The sequence below is a fragment of the Phodopus roborovskii genome, unplaced genomic scaffold, assembly GCF_943737965.1.
Source record: "Phodopus roborovskii unplaced genomic scaffold, PHOROB, whole genome shotgun sequence".
Lineage (NCBI taxonomy): Eukaryota > Metazoa > Chordata > Mammalia > Rodentia > Cricetidae > Phodopus > Phodopus roborovskii.
Genome location: NW_026126540.1, coordinates 33439186 through 33456361, shown reverse-complemented (window position 1 = coordinate 33456361; position 17176 = coordinate 33439186). Strand labels below are relative to the sequence as shown.

Sequence of the window (17176 nt, the reverse complement as noted above, 5' to 3'; positions counted from 1 at the left end):
GTAGAAGACATCTATATACAAAAAATCATTTTATTGTTAAATGGGGCATGGTTAAAGAAAATGGAAAACTGTCACTCTTAAAATACACACAAATATCAATTTGATCAGATGAGCTCAAGCCAGTGCTACTTTTAAGAGTCTTTGTGATGGGGAAATGGGCTTGGTGTTCAGGAGTGTGTCATTGGGACCATGAAAACTGGGCTGTGGGGAGTCCTAGTGGCTGGCCTCTGGGCCACAGAAGCCACCTTTACCAGTGCCAAGAGAGCGACTCGTTGAATATTTGCTAAACACATTTCAGAAGGGAGAAAATGCTATGTTCTTTGTTGATTGTTATTGAGATTATCATCTCCCTAGGAGTCTCATTCTCAGCCAGCAACATCTATTGGATTCCTCGCAGGGAAAGCATGGTTACTGGCACAGGACCACACTGGGCCAGGATGAATTTGACAAGCCAAGCCACAGATAACCATGCTTTTCTGGAGTGAGGAGGGACAATCTGAGTGAAGTTGAAACACAGCTTTATGTAATGAGAGTCCTTGGGGTGCTACTGTTGAGTCTATCACACAATGACAGGACAGAAAGATTACCAATCTGTTTTTACTATACTGTCTGGGCAAATTGGGTAACTGATTTAAATAAGTGATGTGAAGGTATATGAGAAGATACATTACAAATTTAAGATAACTCAAGCAGAGTAAGTACATACAAAATTTAATTTGAAATAACTTAAAAGTGTTTGGGTTTGATTTCAAATTAGTTCAGGTATACAGAAATAACTGAAAATGTATACACATAATAGATGTGTATACATACAAACATTTATCCCCATAATTTCATACAGGTACGCATGTATTAAAATTACATATGTATAAATCCTCAAGAGATATGTATTTAAGATATGTATAGGTTCAAGACATAGGGATTATATATCTCTATAGATATAGCTTTATCTATTCACATAAAGATATATATCCATCTTTACTCAGAGATGGAATTCTCTATTTTTACTCCACACATTCTTTGGAAAGCTTAACCCACAAAGAGGTACACTAATCACACATGACACAGATTTCTAGACTTATTCCTCTGCCATAAAAAATTATTTCTATTCTTCTGCTCATAATTACTGTGGTTTCCTTTAAAGTTGTTCATTCAAATAGAGAATGAAACTCACTTCTGCAGGGCTGGGGGAAAATTCTGAGCTGGAGTAACCTGAGTACACACTTCAGCCTGTTTTCTGTCTTCAGGTGGATTTATAAACTAAAGGTATAAGAAAGATTGACCTCTTTACTTAAAAGGTTGCATTTGTCAATTTCTGGGGTCTAAAAATCATGAAGTTATTTTTTAAAAAAATAATCTTTTGCTTAGGTAAAGTAGTCACACACAGTTAATTAAGCGTTTTAACTCCCTCACATTTTTTTCTAAAGCTAGTAGCAGTAGCAAGAATGGCAGAAAGAGGAAAGTAGGTGGTGCTCCCTGGGTGAGACCATCCCAGCAATTGTGTTTTCAGCAACATGCTTTGTAAGTTTCTTGAAGCACAGCACTTTAACACATACTCATAGTTCCTAATGGGCACAGAGCCTCCTCTTAGGGCTTCCAAAATCCCTCACACCTTCACTTTTGTGTGGCCAAATGCAATGTTAAAGAATCTGTAATTTATGTCCTTTAACAAGTTGTTGAATCATGACAAACATACCTTGCCAATTTAGATCCCTACTGTGGATTTCCCACTTGCAGCCAACAGGCTGAGAAGTGGCTGGGTTTCCCCACTTCAAATCAACCACTCAGACCCCCAAAGAACATGAACATTTACTTCCACAGGGATTTTCTGAGAAAGAATATGTATGTGCTGTAGCTGTATGTATAATCTTGATTCACTAACTTGCCTTTGTTGTGTGCACACATCTTGAAGAAGGTGTTTATCTTGGTTTGGCCAAGGTATGCATAACATAATATCTGCGTTATGGAGGATTTATTTATTTCAAAGGATGGAAACTGTATTCTTAATCTATAAAGAATTCTGTACATGGATAAATTAGAAAAATGCAAAAAGATAGGCAAACATGTAAATTCAAGTTATGAGGTATTCCAAAGGTGCCGTGCCATGAGGGCTCTCTCCCCATTCACACTGCAGAGCTCTTGCTGTCTGTCACTGCATCTGGAGAGGCACTGTGGAGTGGGACATAAAAGCCCTTTTGGGAGGGAGAGGCTTCCAGCGTTCAAAGCAGAAAGAAGAGGGGTAAAGCAACATCTACATGTCTTTGTATAGCAATATTTCCCCCTTAAAAGTGCCTATTTTTAGTCCTAAAAGCACCTACTTCTATGGGGCACATGTTTGTCTATGTAACTTCTCTCTCCAGAGAGAGGCTTTCTGCTTTTAAATATGAAGGAAGCATGATGCTTTCAAATTGGATTTTCCAGGCTATATTTACTCTTACAGATGGGTTTAGTTCTGAAACTGTGGTTGTATTTTAGGAAGAATATATATATATATCTTTTTACACTCAACTCAGACACAGTCAAATCTTGACATTGCTCTATGGCCTCTCAATTTTCGTAGCTTATTGCTTCCATTAACATGAAATCCTGCATTCTCTTTATGTATCTAACTGTCATGGCTAAAATCTGAGAAATGGACACATTACCACATTTCCTAAATAGCCAGGTTTTGTAAGTCTTTTAAAGCTTGATCGCTCTTTTTTTTTCTGGTACTTCAATAGGTTATTCTCCCTGCATACAAAAACAAGGGGTTCCCCAGAAACAGATATCAGTATGTGCAATGCATATACCAGAAACACACAGACCACACACGACATTCACTCAAGGGACAAATCAGTAATGAGTCAGACAAACATACATGTGCAAATACACAGTTAACAGCAAATTATTTTAGCTTCTAATATCCTGAATATTAAAAATGAGCTGAGATAGCTCTAGTGACATTTAGCATGAAAACTCTTGATCGCAATTTTCACGATGAAGTATCTTCAAATCACATCTCGCGAGTTTCGTATTGCACAGCAAAGCACCATGCTGAAGATCATGCCAAAGATCTACAACCGAAAGAAGCACATTAGCAACTTCAAACTGTGGTGGTGTCGAGCTCAAGTTACTAAATAACCCTAACTGATGATATGGGATATAAATGTCATTTTTGTATTTTCTTTAAGGATGGCTATATGTAAAACTTCTGTATCAACCTTGCTGAATTGCTGTTATCTTTCTTAACAGACAAGACTATTTGAAGTAAGGGCTTTGTTTCTGGCTTACAGTTCTTAACAGTTATAAAACATTTATGGTTTTTGAATTTCACATTTCAGATGGATCTCGGATTTATTCATTCAGAAAAAATATGCTCTTAATTTCTTAGGTAACTGTACTTAGTGTCTAACTCAGAAAAGCTTTAGTTCCTATAGCAGTGTAGTTCTGTTAAACAGTGTGGCTTCTCTTCATTTTTCATCTATTTCTATGCAAATGATACATGACTATTTAACTCAGTAGTCCGACCAAATCTTAAATGGAAGTTATTGAACTATAATTTTCCTGACTTCTGTCTCTTATATAGAAAAGCCAAATACCTGGACAGCACTGGTTTGAAGAAAAAAAATACCAAAAAGTCCTTTTTGTCCCTATAAGTCCACAGCCAGAGGAACCCGGTCTGTGGGTGCCTCTAAATGACTGGGAATGTTCATCTTTAAAATTTGGTGTCATGACCCTCATTCTCTCCTCAGTCCCATCCTAAGGCAACTAGCGTCTGTGAATGTTCAGTGCATCAAGGAAGGAGTGATGGGAGGGCAAAGGCAGACAGGGCTAAGGGCTCAGCCACCAAAGAGTTCAAGTCTGTGGCACAGGACCCAGCACCATTGTGTGGCCAGGGGACATCTAATGAGCATTTGGCTAAGTGATTACACTGTGCAGTCCTTCCCTATGGAGGAAGAACTTGGGAAGAAACTCCTGGGTTGCTGATTCCAGACAGATAAGGAAGGGCATCCCCTTTTTCATGGCTACAAGTTGGGTATAGTCTGAGGGGTTCCGTCTGAGAGATCCTTCACTCTCAGCAGGTGGGTTCATGAATCAGGGCTGTCTGCTTCTGCTGAGATTGCTTAATTGTTAGGATAGTCTACTTGCTGCCTCCATTATGTGGAATGTTTTCAAACTGCTTGTGCTGGCTAGTTTTATGTCAACTTCACATAAGTGAGAGTTATCTGAAAGGAAGAAACTTCAATTGAGAAAATGCATCCATAAAATCTTGTAGGGCATTTTCTTAACTAGTGATTGATGGGGGAGGGCCAAGGTCATTGTGTGTAATGCTATCCCTGAGCTGGTGGTCCTGGGTTTTATAAGAAAGCAGCTGAGTAAGTCATGAGGAGCAAGCCAGTAAGCAGCTCCCCTCCATGGCCTCCGCGTCAGCTCTTGCTTAAAGGTTCCTGCCCTGTTTGAGTTCCTCTTGGCTTCATTCAGCTATGAATAATGATGTAGAGGTGTAAGCCAAATAAATCCTTTCCTCCCCAAGATGCTTTGGTCATGGTGTTTTGTCTAAGACACTTCTTCAGGACCATCACTGGGGAGCTGCAGAGTTGCAACAAGGTTAGCCCTTCAGCATATGGGGAGGGTCTGTGAGCTGTCCCCAGATTTGGAGGGCCTCAGCATAGTATTTCTAGTTACTGTTCCATCCTGTGTTCTGGATACAGAAAAGGGGGAAAGTGCTTGGGTAACCCATAAGAACTACCAGTTCATGGATTTCCTCAACATCTTTGTAGCCCCGCCTTTGTATAAGCAAATTCTATCTTAACATTAGCTACCATTGCCTAAAGTCTGGACAATGGGAACCACCTCTTCACTGGGTTCAGACTCTCTCTAACCCTTCTCCATCCATTCTGCACCACAGGTCCCTCCGGCCTCTCAGAGGAGCACACAAAACCTTTAGTTATGTGGACCCAAGGCCTTTCTTGCTTCTTCCACCACTCCTGTCCAGGGCAGGAGTTCTTCCCATATACATTCAAAAACAAAACAAAACAAGGCCTCATGTAGCTAGTCCAGCCATGTCTCAAATCACTATGTAGCAGGAGATGGTCTTAAACTTCTGATCGCTTTGTCACCGTCTCCTAAGTGACAGGACCACAGGTGTGTGCAGTTCTGGGGATTGAAGCTGGACTTTGTATGTGCAAGGAAAGCACTGTAACAGCAAGGTCACATCCTCAGCCTCCTTTCCATACACACTTATGCGTTTAAAGGACTGAGTCACCACAGTTGCTGGATACAACATGCTTCATTCCTTTTATGATATTCTCTTTGCCTGAATTCTGGATTTGCCCACAATCAAAATATATAGAAAGAGGGTACGTATTAAATGCAAAACATTCAGGTTTTATGTAAATTAGCTTGTTTCAACAGGTTATAGGTAGTACCCCTTTTGACCATAATAATCTTGTAAGGCTGGTATGTTTAAAATTCACATTCTACAAATAAATTAAAGCTTAGGAAAATTAAGAAATTCTCCATCAACCTCAAGGATTATAAGAAAGTAATAGAGCCAGGAGGTAAGTCCAGTTTGTGTGATACCAGTGTTTGCCCTACACTGCCTCTTCAATGCATAGATGACTGGCAGGCTTGCATGGGAAGTTATTGCAATGACACACTCAAGCTCATAATTGGGTGGATACTGGAATTTGTATCATATTTTTCAGGGCTACTACTACTGATGTGTGTAATTACCTTTGTTCTTAGGAGATGTGCTATGAACAAAGGTTTTTACCCATTTTGAGAATTCCCACTTAAGATACTGCCATCTCCAATGTGAAGAGAAATAAGATGTAAGGTCCTAATGTTTCTTAGATGGTAAAAATGTTTACATTCTAGAGCTTTCTTACCGTGAGACCCGCAATCCCAATACCAACGATTCCAATGAGCTGGAGCTTAACACTAATTATGGTTTCAATTTTGTCAATGCAATTCTGTTTTGGAAGAAAAATAAAGTCAGCTGTAAAAACCAATTGTGTGACTGACTATTGCCCTGACCCAATCCTCCTGCTTTCCATGATGGGTCTGTAAGTTCATTTATGGCAGCTTCTGTTCATGCCCATCCATATGGGTAACACTGACCTGACAACTGTAAAGCAAAGATGTCGTGACTGGGTAAATGCAACCTCCCCCGCCCTGTCCCGGTATGATTTTCCTGTTTAGGCTGGTGGCCTGTTTCAGAGTTCTGAAATATAGCATCACAAAGCTGTTTCTAAGGGACTTCAGGCATTCCAAAACTTGAGGCCTTTTCTTACTTTCAGCAAAGACAGATAAATATTCTCTAAGTAATAACCTCCATTGTCATTTTCAGTTTAAAACACATTTTATACACTTGCTCTATGCAAGGCAAGCATTGCCTATTAAGAGACTAAAACATCAATATGGAGTCAAATTAAATTATGGAAAGACAACAGTTAGGAAAACCAGGTCTTGAGAGTTAGAAGATCATTGCTCCAATATTAGTTGAGCTGTGGGTTCCTATTCTTGACCCTTAAGAGATCTATGAAGCAGGAGTTTGGAGAGCTTTCATAGACAAGGAAGGGGTTGAGCAAGAGGTAGTGTGAACCATCTGTGATCATTATTACTTTGCCAGTGACAACAGCTTTTATTGGAATCTTCCTATACAGAGGTGTGCTCTCAGGCCAGATGCATCCTCAGGGTACACAGATCTTTAGCATCCTCTGGTATCCACATAAGTTACATGAAATGGTAACCACTTTCATGTCTCCCTTTCTGTTTAATGGTTCTGCACACCTTGTTTGTAGTGGATTAGTGCATGTACAGCAGTAAACTACAGAAGCTTGGCAGGGAAGATGCAGACTCCTAGAAGAACGATGATGCACTCTGGAAAGCCTAGAGCGCTGCTGGAGACAGCAGCTTCCTAGCATACCTGAGAAAATCAGTCAATCTGTAGCACTTCTAGCTAGTACTCTTACCTGAGCTCTGAGACACTGCCTCCCTTCTGTATCGGGCACTGTTTAGGCAGTGAGCACACAAAAGGCACACATTTTCCTCTGCAACTTCTCTTCCTTTTCTCAGAGATAAGGAGGTGCTCTTCTCTGTAGAAAGTTAGCCCCTTCACTGGCTCTGGGTAGCACCCCCTCTCCTCTCCCAGAGAGCCTGCATGTCACCCTCTTTCCTCCCTATACATTCAGCCTTTCTCTCCGTTAACATCTCCATTGGCCAAGTGACAGCATATTCAATGTTTTCGATGTAAACCAAGCAAGGCAGCCTGTCCCTGCCATCCTCCTCCAGCCCTGCCAATGGCCATTCTTTCCATTCAGAGACAGCTTCTTGTGTGAAAAACAAATTATAAAACATGCATTGGCTTTCCTTATTCACAAGGGAATAGATATTAATGAAATGAATAAGAAACATCTGTCCTCTAAGATCATAACTAATACTGTTGATGATTCTTGGGTATAAAAAGATCCACATATTCAGCTCACCTTGTGTGCTTTTACACTTAACATGAAGAAACTTCAAAAATACTGTCTTATATTAATTTTTTTGAAATTGTGATTCCTAGTGGCAATAAAATATATCCTGTGAAATGATAATATTTAAACAATATCCTATTGTAGCATGTTAAGAGCAGTATTTGGTTATTAGTGTATATTATTTATAATGAACACTGCACACAATTTTCTACTTACATTTTCCCCTTTTATGTGTACCTGCGTCCCACAGGAGTTGTCAACCTTGCCTTTGATACTGGCTCGCTTGGGGACCCTACAGTTCACCAATTAGGGTAGACTAGTGAGCCCTGGTGACCATCTTCCTCTGCCTTCCCAGCACTGGGATTTCAGGCAGTTCCAACACACACAGATTTTTATGAGACACCAAGGGTTAAAATCAGGCCCTTGTGCTTGTAGCTCATCAGCTGAGCTGTCTCCCCAGCTCCTGCACACATTTTAAAAATTCCCCCTTTTTAGGGTAAATTCTGAGAAGTAGAGTTTCTAGACCAAAGGGCATGAACTCATCTAACATTCTGGGCTACATGACTGTATTAATCTCTAAGACAATTGTACCAATTTAAAAAAAAAATTCTTAATTTCACATCATTCTTGCCCATATTATGTTATTAATAGGAGGAAAAGAAAACTTGACCAATTTCATGTGTTAAACAATGGTGTCTTGTCATTTAAAGTTTCTGTTAATTTAAGATTGGTTCTGATTGGTTATGCTTTTTTATGTGTTTAATAGTCGTTTGCCTTTCATCTTTTTTTTTTCTTCTTTTTTTGCCTTTTATCTTTTGTGAGCTCTTTTTCCTTGTATTTGGCTCAAACTACATAATTACCTCTCAGTGCAGAAGACGTAGTTGAACTGTCATCGTCTACACTGAGTTTACCCGGTTACCCATTTGGTGTCTCCTATATGCTTTCCCTGGGCTCTCGGAGCACCAAGGAAGCTCTGTGCATAACCCCACTGTGCACTGTGTCAACTCTAGTGTTTACATCTCCTATTAGACAGTAGGTTCCTTGTTGGGAGGGACCTTGCCTCATTCATCTTTGTATCCACAGTGCCTGACAGGCACTGTGCCAATCTCTCAGCAGCAGTTCCTTTGTGTCTGTCCCCTCCTAGTGTCCTTTTTAGCTGCCCCCCTTGCCCAGCCTTTACAGTGGTGTTGCTTAGACTATTATTCACATGTTTCTTTTCTTCAAAATCTCATGAGTCAAATCCAGGGCTATAACTCTAAGATTACAGTTCATCGGTACTTTAACATCTCTCTTAAGCCCCACACCAGATTTTCCAAACCACAATGTTGAAAATCCTGAACTGGGGCTGGGGAGCAGACGACCCATGGTGAAGGGTGCAGGGGGAGTCTGGTTCCCAGCACCATGCCAGGTGGCGCATGGCTGCCTGTAACTACAGTCAAGGGAATCTGACTCCTCTGGCTTCCTTGGGCTGTGCATATCCATATCTTTCCTTCTCATAAATGCATAAATAAAACACATTTTAAAAAATCTTTAAAAACCCACTATACGGTCTCTCCTCTATAACAGGCTTTTTCTCCTCTATTTATTAATTTGCTGAATAGCACCAGTCAAGAAGCCAGAACCCAGTGGTGAATTCTCATCTTCTCTGATATCTATGTAGTCATCGATACTGAAGATGAGGCTGAGGGAGGGACTGTCTCTTCTCTTATACTTGTAGAATACATGACAAGAGCAGTCACATTTATCAGTGCTGGGACTTTCCCAGAAAGACATGGCGGGGGACTCAGACCTCTGGCCCTGGTGAAATAAATTAATGTGCCTGAAGCACACGGCATGGTCACTGGCAAGCAAGCCTCCCATCATTCCCTTGGTTATGAGGATTGACTCAGGGTTGCTCTTTTGTTCACATGGTGTGAGTAAAGCTCAGGACCCACGGGGGACAGCCCCTTAGCATCCCTGGAAGGAAGGGCTCGAGCCCCCTGCCTCTACCCTGACACTGAAACCTCCTCACAATAGGGGGCTGGTGGGGTACTGGGGCACCCAGCTTACCTTGTGGCCTGGAAGTTCCTTTGGACAGGTCGGCTGGACTTGTTCGGAGCTTTCTTTCCCACAGCACTGAAACTAGAGAGCGAGAAGAGACTTGAGGCAATGAGGCGGGGCGGCGGGGATGAGCACATGGCAGGAGTGTGGCTCCTGTGAAAAGCAGCTCTGAGGCCCACACTACTATCTCTGAAGAGCCAAAGAAGAATCACAGAATTGTGCTAGCAACTCGGGAACAGGACTTCTCCAGAGCTGCGTAAGTTTCATGATAGGAAGTGACTTGAGACCGAGTCAGACAGGAGAGGGGCTTCACATGCCATCCTTCAGACATGAAGTCCGAAAAACCTGCCAAGGAGCAAAACTCTATGAGCTTTGGGAAGGTCTCATTAGACAGGGACCATGACAAGGCGGAGAGGAAAGCCCAGGGCCAGAAGAGCAGGAGTGAGTGCCGGCTGGCAAACTGGCAGTCTGCCTCAGGGCTGCCTGTTTAAGACAAAGGGGTCTGTGTGCTGCTTGGCGTCTCTGGAGAGCCTTCTAAGGCACTCTCCTCATATAGAGCCAGGTATTTGAACACATTGGCTCAGAAGTTCACAGTTACTTCTCCAGAGCACAGTGTTTAAGAAGACAGAGCGGCCTGGTCTGGCCCATTTCCTAAGCCTTTCTCGACTGTATGTACCTCTAAGCACTGCAGTCTAGCACATTCCCATGGAACATTCTAGAAGGGAATATAATTGTCTCCCCACAACCTTTGTTGTTTAAGTGAGGGGTGAGCTTGGCAGATATCAGAGAGGCTAACTAATTCCTTCAGCATCACAGGGCTGCAGCTGAGCATTCCTGGCTTGAAGGCCACCATGCTTGCTTCTGTCATACCACATGTCACCCCTGAGAGGAAATGACATGCATTTGGGTGGCTTTCTCAGTGTCCCCCTCATGCTTTTGGTCTCTTTTTGGGCACACATCCCGACTTCTTGCGAGTCTGTGATAGGTCTCGTTCTAGCCAAAACCAAGCACAGACTATAGCATCAGAGCTCCAAAGTCGGGGGCGGCTGCTCCCACTTATTGGACTTGTTTTGTTATCAGTTAATTAGAGAAAGCCTGGCTCGTGCATGATCTGTAGAAAACGTGACAGCGAGGAAGAAGCAGAGTCACTCACTGCTGAGTGGAAGGTAATGAGAGTGCCGTTTCCCCTTCCCCTGTCTTTAAGGTAGTCGCTGTATGCCTCCTCATACATGGTCTGTACGTGCCGTATAGCCTGAAAAAAATGCCAAGACATAGTGAATGGGAAGGTGCAGACATTTCCTTTTCACCAAGTGCATCCTTTGGGAACACTGCTTTCCCACTCTTAGACACGTGGTGAGCCCTGCACACTCTACTAGGTTAAAAGGTTCTACTTACACATTTTGTGGACTATTTTGCTTCTTAATAACACTTTGGGGTGAGTAGTCTATGTTGTTTTCCACAAGAATGCCTTAACAATCAAGAAAAGGTCTAGGTTTTACTTACTACATCCTTGCCAATAAAAGCAAACACTCCAGTGGTTACTTCCGCAGCAAATATCACCAGCAGACAGGTAAAAAACTGTTGAGAGAAAATACTAATTTCATTAATTTAATACCTTTTCAACTCATTTAGCCTGTTTGCATCTAGTCCCACCGGCAAGGCACTGGGTAATTAGGGAAGCTTTTACACGCTTTGTCTCCCTCATGCAACTGTCAAGGCACTTTTGTGTGGCTTGTCTGTTATTTCACTGAACAATTGTTTACTGAGTGTGTGTCCCGTGCCAGGCACTGACCTGTGTGCTGGTTATCCAATGGCAGACATTGGACCTCTGCAATCATAAAATCTTATATTGAACAGAAAAGGTAGAACAAATGAATAAAGTTTTTAAAAATGCATAAAGAATATTAGATAGCCACATAGAAACCCTTTCACCTAGCACAGTACCTGGTAGTGACATGCTCCATAAATGCCTGATGACCAAGTCCGTTCTACAGAGAGGAACTATGGTTAGACACAGAAAGCTGCCAGTGAGGAAGAGTATGCCATGAACATTATGATCTGGAAGGCTTCTCTAACAAAAGGGAGAGAGGAGTAGAAGTGTGTTCAGGGTGTTGTGTGTGTGTGTGTGTGTGTGTGTGTGTGTGTGTTATGTGTTCAGGATATGTGTGGGTGTGTGTGCAGGGTGTGCAGAGTGTACAGAGTGTGTGAAGGATGTATGTGAGATGTGTGTTCAGGTGGTATGGGGTGTGTGCAGGGTGTATGTGTGGGGTGTGTATGTAGAATGTGTGTGAGGGGTATGTGCAGGGTGTGTGTGGTGTGTGTATGCAGAATGTGTGTGTGTGTGTGTGTGCAGGGTGTGTGGGTGTGTTTGTGTACAGTGTGTGGGTGTGAATATATTTGGGTGTGTGTGGGGTATATCTGGGTATGTGTGGGGTGTGTGAGGGGTTTCCTTATAGGTGGAGTTCTGCCGGGTTTTAGGTTTGCTAGTCAAACTCAGCTCTGTGATAAACAAACTGGTGCTTCCCAGCTTTATTTGGAGAAAGGCAGAATGGTGGGGAGAAGGACCAGACATTTCACACAGGCATAGATCTGAAGCATCAGGCAACATGGAAAACCCAAAGACTGCAATGGAAATGGGAAATGGGGTTTCAGTGCACCTTGCTTCAGGTTCTCTGTGGGAATACAAAGTCTTCCCTCTGCTCCCCACCTCCTTTGACTTCAGAGTATCCATTGCTAAAAGGTAACAGGTAACAGAAACTATTTTTTTTTTCTTTAAACAGAAGCCTCTGGTTAAAATAAGGCACCAGATGCCAGGCAGTGGTGGCACAAAACTCTAATTCCAGCACATGGGAGGCAGAGGTAGTCAGGTCTCTTTGAGTCTGAGGCCAGCCTGGTCTACAGAGGGAGTTCTAGGACAGGCTCCAAAGCTACAGAGAAACCCTGTCTAGAAAAAAAAATTAGGCACCAGAGGGATGTTTCATTAAGTTATTGATCTTAACTAGAAAGGCTCTCTTTGTAAACGACAGTTTACAACCCTGAAACAACAGTTTCACTGCAATGCTATGTCCCAGTGAAATATTATTTTTAAAGGACAATCAATTCATAAGCACTCTTCCCCAAACATCTTTACACTGATGATCTCATTGTTTTCACATTTTCCATATGAGCAAGAACAAAGATAATACTATTCTTATGCTGGAGATGGAGAAAACAGACATCACAGACAGAGTCCAGTGCCAAAGCCTCAAGCCCTAGAGGAACTAGCACTTTAAACCACGTCTCCCGACCCCCTCTAGGGAAGTTTACCAACCCACTCTGTCCCTCATAAACCCCACTTACTGATCCGAGCACACACTGTGACTCACGCATGGCTCCACAGCACCCGAAGAATCCCACAGCCATCATCAGGGCCCCAGCTCCAACCAACACATAGAGCCCTGTGGATGAGAGGCCAAGGAGACATTCAGAGCCTGACTAAGGTTAGGGCCAGTGGAGCACAGTGCAGTAGGCAACAGCCCTGCCTCCCACACCGTCCGGGTTCTGGATTTCGTCTCTGCATAGCATTCTCCTGTCAACTGTAAAGGTGCCACTTACTAACTACATTTCATACATATTGGTTCACTCAGCAAAGGCATCGTATCTACTATTGCAGTGAACTTAGCATCAGGAAACTGAACCTGAAGGACGCCAAGCAACCTGTTTGAGGGCACACAGCCAGGGAAAGGAGGACACCACCTCTCTGTTTCAATGAATGGTTACCACATGCCTGCTAAAGTCCAAACATGGCTTCTCAGTCTGTGCACCTTTGTGCAGACGGAGTACCACCATCCCCACAAGCCAAATGATACCGAGTCCAGGAGTAATCTGAAGCTGGTGTCACAGCAGCTTGTGACCTAGGGACACAAGTGTGGTGATATATTGTTTATGATTTATTAAAGCCATCAAAATAGCAAAGCAACCATACTAGCTAGCCATAGAAGTCAGGCACACACCTTTAAACACAGGACTCAGGATTAAGAGGTAGATGGATCTCCACTAGTTCAAGGCCACACTGATTACATGAAATTGACCCAGTCCTAAAAGAAACAGCTCACACAAAGGTGATCTCAGCGCCCAGGATCACACACATGCCTTTTATCCCAGCACTAGGGAGGTGGAGGCAGGAGGGTATGGCTGGGCTGGGCAGAGAATGGAATATAAGGAGGAGGAGACAGAAATTAAGAGCCTTTTCCTCTGAGAACTCATGGGGACAGGATTGTCATTTCAGCTGGGCAGAGGTAAGATCTACTGGATTGGCTGCTTTGCTTATCTGATCTTCAGCTTGAAGCTCAAACAATATCAGTCTCTGGGTCTTTCATTTTTCATGTTACACACAAGCCCAAACCTTCTCCTGAGTCCCAGAACCTCTTGTCGTCTGGACTTAATGGCTGCCTCCATCTTTGAGAGACTTGAGACTAAGGGTTTGGGAGGGAACAGTAGCTGCTGAGTGACAAGGGAGGAGAAGAATGGGGCAGGAAATTTGGGTAAGGACAGAAGCATAGGACATAGCAACAAGTCATCAATTTTGTGTGACTTTTTCTTCCTTAGAGATCACCACACACGGGAGGCCAAGTCACAAAACAAAACACAAAGTAAGCAACCAAAGAGGATGGAAAAGGTAACAGATACCCACAATACTATTACTAGCACCATGTTCTAACCAAGAGCTAATTGTCCACCTGATAATTCTAATACAATTGCCATGTGTGTGACAGGCTCTTTTTTGTCATGCTCCTTGTGTAAACTTAGTATAGGTTTACTGGAGTAGCTTTTGTGATGGGTGTGAAGTACTGAATGCGACTGTTACCTCCATTCTTAGCAGAGCTGAGCCCCAGAGGGTCAACCTATTGTCCTTAGGTCACAAGATGCTGTTTTCCCCCCAGAGGCCATCCTACCTCCTGAGTGACTGCAGCAGCCTTGCTTTGAATGGTTAGAAATTTCACCTCCTCAGTCAAGCCCCAGGAAGTTTTCCCCACAGAGAAAAAGGACAGCAATGTGCTGGTTCTGGGAGACTTGGGCCAAGCCTTCCTGACTTCCTTCTCAGATCCCAAGATAAAGGAGAACACAATGCTTGGGCTGGCACTTGACTCACTGTGAGAAAGGCTAATTGGCTGTTTTTTAATTTTGTGTTTTTGGTCAGATGAGTCACCTGGAAATCATTCTTATTCACCCGGAGGTGGGGGGGGGGTCACTGAGGTCCCACCCCTGGAGGGAACCCCTGAGTCTAGCATGCAGGCATTTCCTGGGGCTCCTGGGGTTGCTCACAGGCCTATCTGTGGGCAGGCCTATCTGTGAACAGACATAGATGGGGTTATAGGGTAGCTGTACCACTTCCTGCACCACCCAGACCAAGACCAAGAGGCCCGCAGGGTACTCCTGGGCTCCGGAGGGGAGAAGGGCTGGCTTTGCAGTCTGGAGGGGCCCACTGGCTTCCTGCCGCTCCAGCCCTACTACGTCCTCCGGTTCCTTTCTCTAAGAGGACCATTCGTGGGGATTGGATGTGGTTACAAAGAGCAGATGCCATTTTATAACAAGTGTTGGTGTCACTGCCTGAATACCTCATCGTCTCGATTTCTTCACTTTTCAAAGCTCTTCCATTTCCATCATCTCCTCAGTTCTTGAAGTAGCCTGCTTAGATAAGAGAGCATCCCTGCCATCACAAGATGTCAGAGGAGCCCTGACTCCCACCCTACACTCCTAATGGAAGAAGGAGCATCGATGGTAATGGCTGCAGCAAAATCCTATCAGCCCCTTCCCATAATGCCTCAAGGGAGGACCATCTTGACATACTGATTTCTTGCTTAGCATGTCTGCCTTCCATCACTGCTACTACAACTGCCATTGATTCAGTGGGAAGATAAGGTTAGGCTCCAGCCCCCTAAATCCTTATCTATCCCATATTCCAAGCAGGTGGAAAAGCATCATGGCATGATCTCACCCTGATGGGAGATGCCATTATGTAAATATGTTTCTCATACTGGTTAATGAATAAAGCACTGTTGGCCAATAGGAAATGAAGATAGGAGGGACTAGGAGAAGAGGAGGAAAGAGGAAGTAGTAAGGAGGAGTCAATATGGATAGTCTGGAGAAGGCAGAACCGCCAGCTGCCTCTCGCTGGTAAGACCACGTGGAAATACATAGAAATGGGTTAATAATTAAGATAGAGCTAGCCAATAAGAAACTAGTAATGGGCCAACAGAATTATATCTAATACAGAGTCTCAGTGTGTTAATTGGGGCTGGTGCTGTGGCGGGACAAGACCAGCGGCGGGCGGAAAAAACTGTACTCTTTACATATGCCCCCTACCAGCAGAAAGCAGTTTGGAAAGAACAACGCCCAAATTACCAAATGTTGTTTATAAATGTTTGTTTTCACTTAAATGGGGTTGGTTATAAATGGTTAATGATCACAGCCAAATCTTTTTAAAGGTAAAAAGGGGATTATGATATAGATATGAATATTTTGTTTTGGAATGAATTTTCATTTATTGATACAATTTAAGGTCGATCTTATGATGTGTATATTTCTCCTTTTGTTTAGGCATTGTGTTTATATAGCTCATTTAGAAAGGTAATGTATAATTTAATACTGATTATAGATAGTACCTATGATTATAGTTAAGTTAGTTAAGATTTCTAGATATACAGAGATGTATTTGAGATGAATAGGCATACTTTAAACCTTTCAAAGACCTACAGAATATGGCATTTAAAATGGTTTAGGGTTTTCCTTGACAGTGAGACATAATTGTTCCTGGCAACACCACCTGCGTCAGAAAGGAAGATGGATATTAAAGAAACTCGTTATGGAGTTTGCCTCCAATATGGAAAGACTAGCCATTTGGACAAGATACTGCTCTTGTCTGGACTGTTTGACTTTATGCTGTATAAACTGGACATACAGGACCCACAGAAAAGTGACTGCTGATTCAAGATGGACATTGCTACAGAGTTCCTGCTTCAAGGAAGAGTCTGCCAGACAGTCTGCAGGACACAAAGAAAAGTGACTGACAAACTGCCAACACAAGAAGACAGTTTAAACTTTCTTGCTTTGCTGAAGAGTCTGCAAGACACACTATGGCCTGTGGGCTGAAGATGGAAGATTACAGAAGATCTTCAGGTGACTGACAAGTTAAGATGTCTCTGTCATTTCTAGAGTTTATATACTATTCTTCTGTGGTCTTTGATGGAGTTAAAGACAGATAGTTATGGTTATAGTTTTCCTTAGTTAAGCTTAAAGATAAGTTACATATAGGACTTTAGACTCCCAAATATAGGATAGATGATAGAACAGTTTCTTAAATCTTGCTAAATGTTAATGGACTAAATATTCTAAACTGTGATTCTTATTTGATATCTGTTGTGTGATATATTTTGCTATGTTAAGGTTAAAACCCTTCTTTTTATTTAGACAGAAAAGAGGAGATGATGGGAGATGCCATTATGTATATATGTTTCTCATACTGGTTAATGAATAAAGCACTGTTGGCCAATAGGAAAGGAAGATAGGAGGGACTAGGAGAAGAGGAGGAAAGAGGAAGTAGTAAGGAGGAGTCAATATGGATAGTCTGGAGAAGGCAGAACCGCCAGCCGCCTCTCGCTGGTAAGACCATGTGGAAATACATAGAAATGGGTTAA

The 17176-nt window shown here is 42.7% G+C and overlaps 1 protein-coding gene across 1 annotated transcript in view; it reads right to left on the bottom strand.

Annotated features, from left to right (window-relative positions):
* Positions 1-694: 694 nt before the first annotated feature.
* Tspan2 (tetraspanin 2) overlaps positions 695-17176 on the bottom strand; it is a 39437-nt gene continuing 22955 nt past the window's right edge. The window contains exons 3-8 of the mRNA XM_051198828.1: positions 12840-12937; positions 11004-11078; positions 10654-10752; positions 9510-9581; positions 5871-5954; positions 695-3053 (exon numbers count right to left, since the gene is read on the bottom strand). Of these exons, the coding sequence (XP_051054785.1) occupies positions 2988-3053; positions 5871-5954; positions 9510-9581; positions 10654-10752; positions 11004-11078; positions 12840-12937 (494 nt within the window). The 3' untranslated portion in view covers positions 695-2987. The remainder of the gene's footprint in view (positions 3054-5870; positions 5955-9509; positions 9582-10653; positions 10753-11003; positions 11079-12839; positions 12938-17176) is intronic.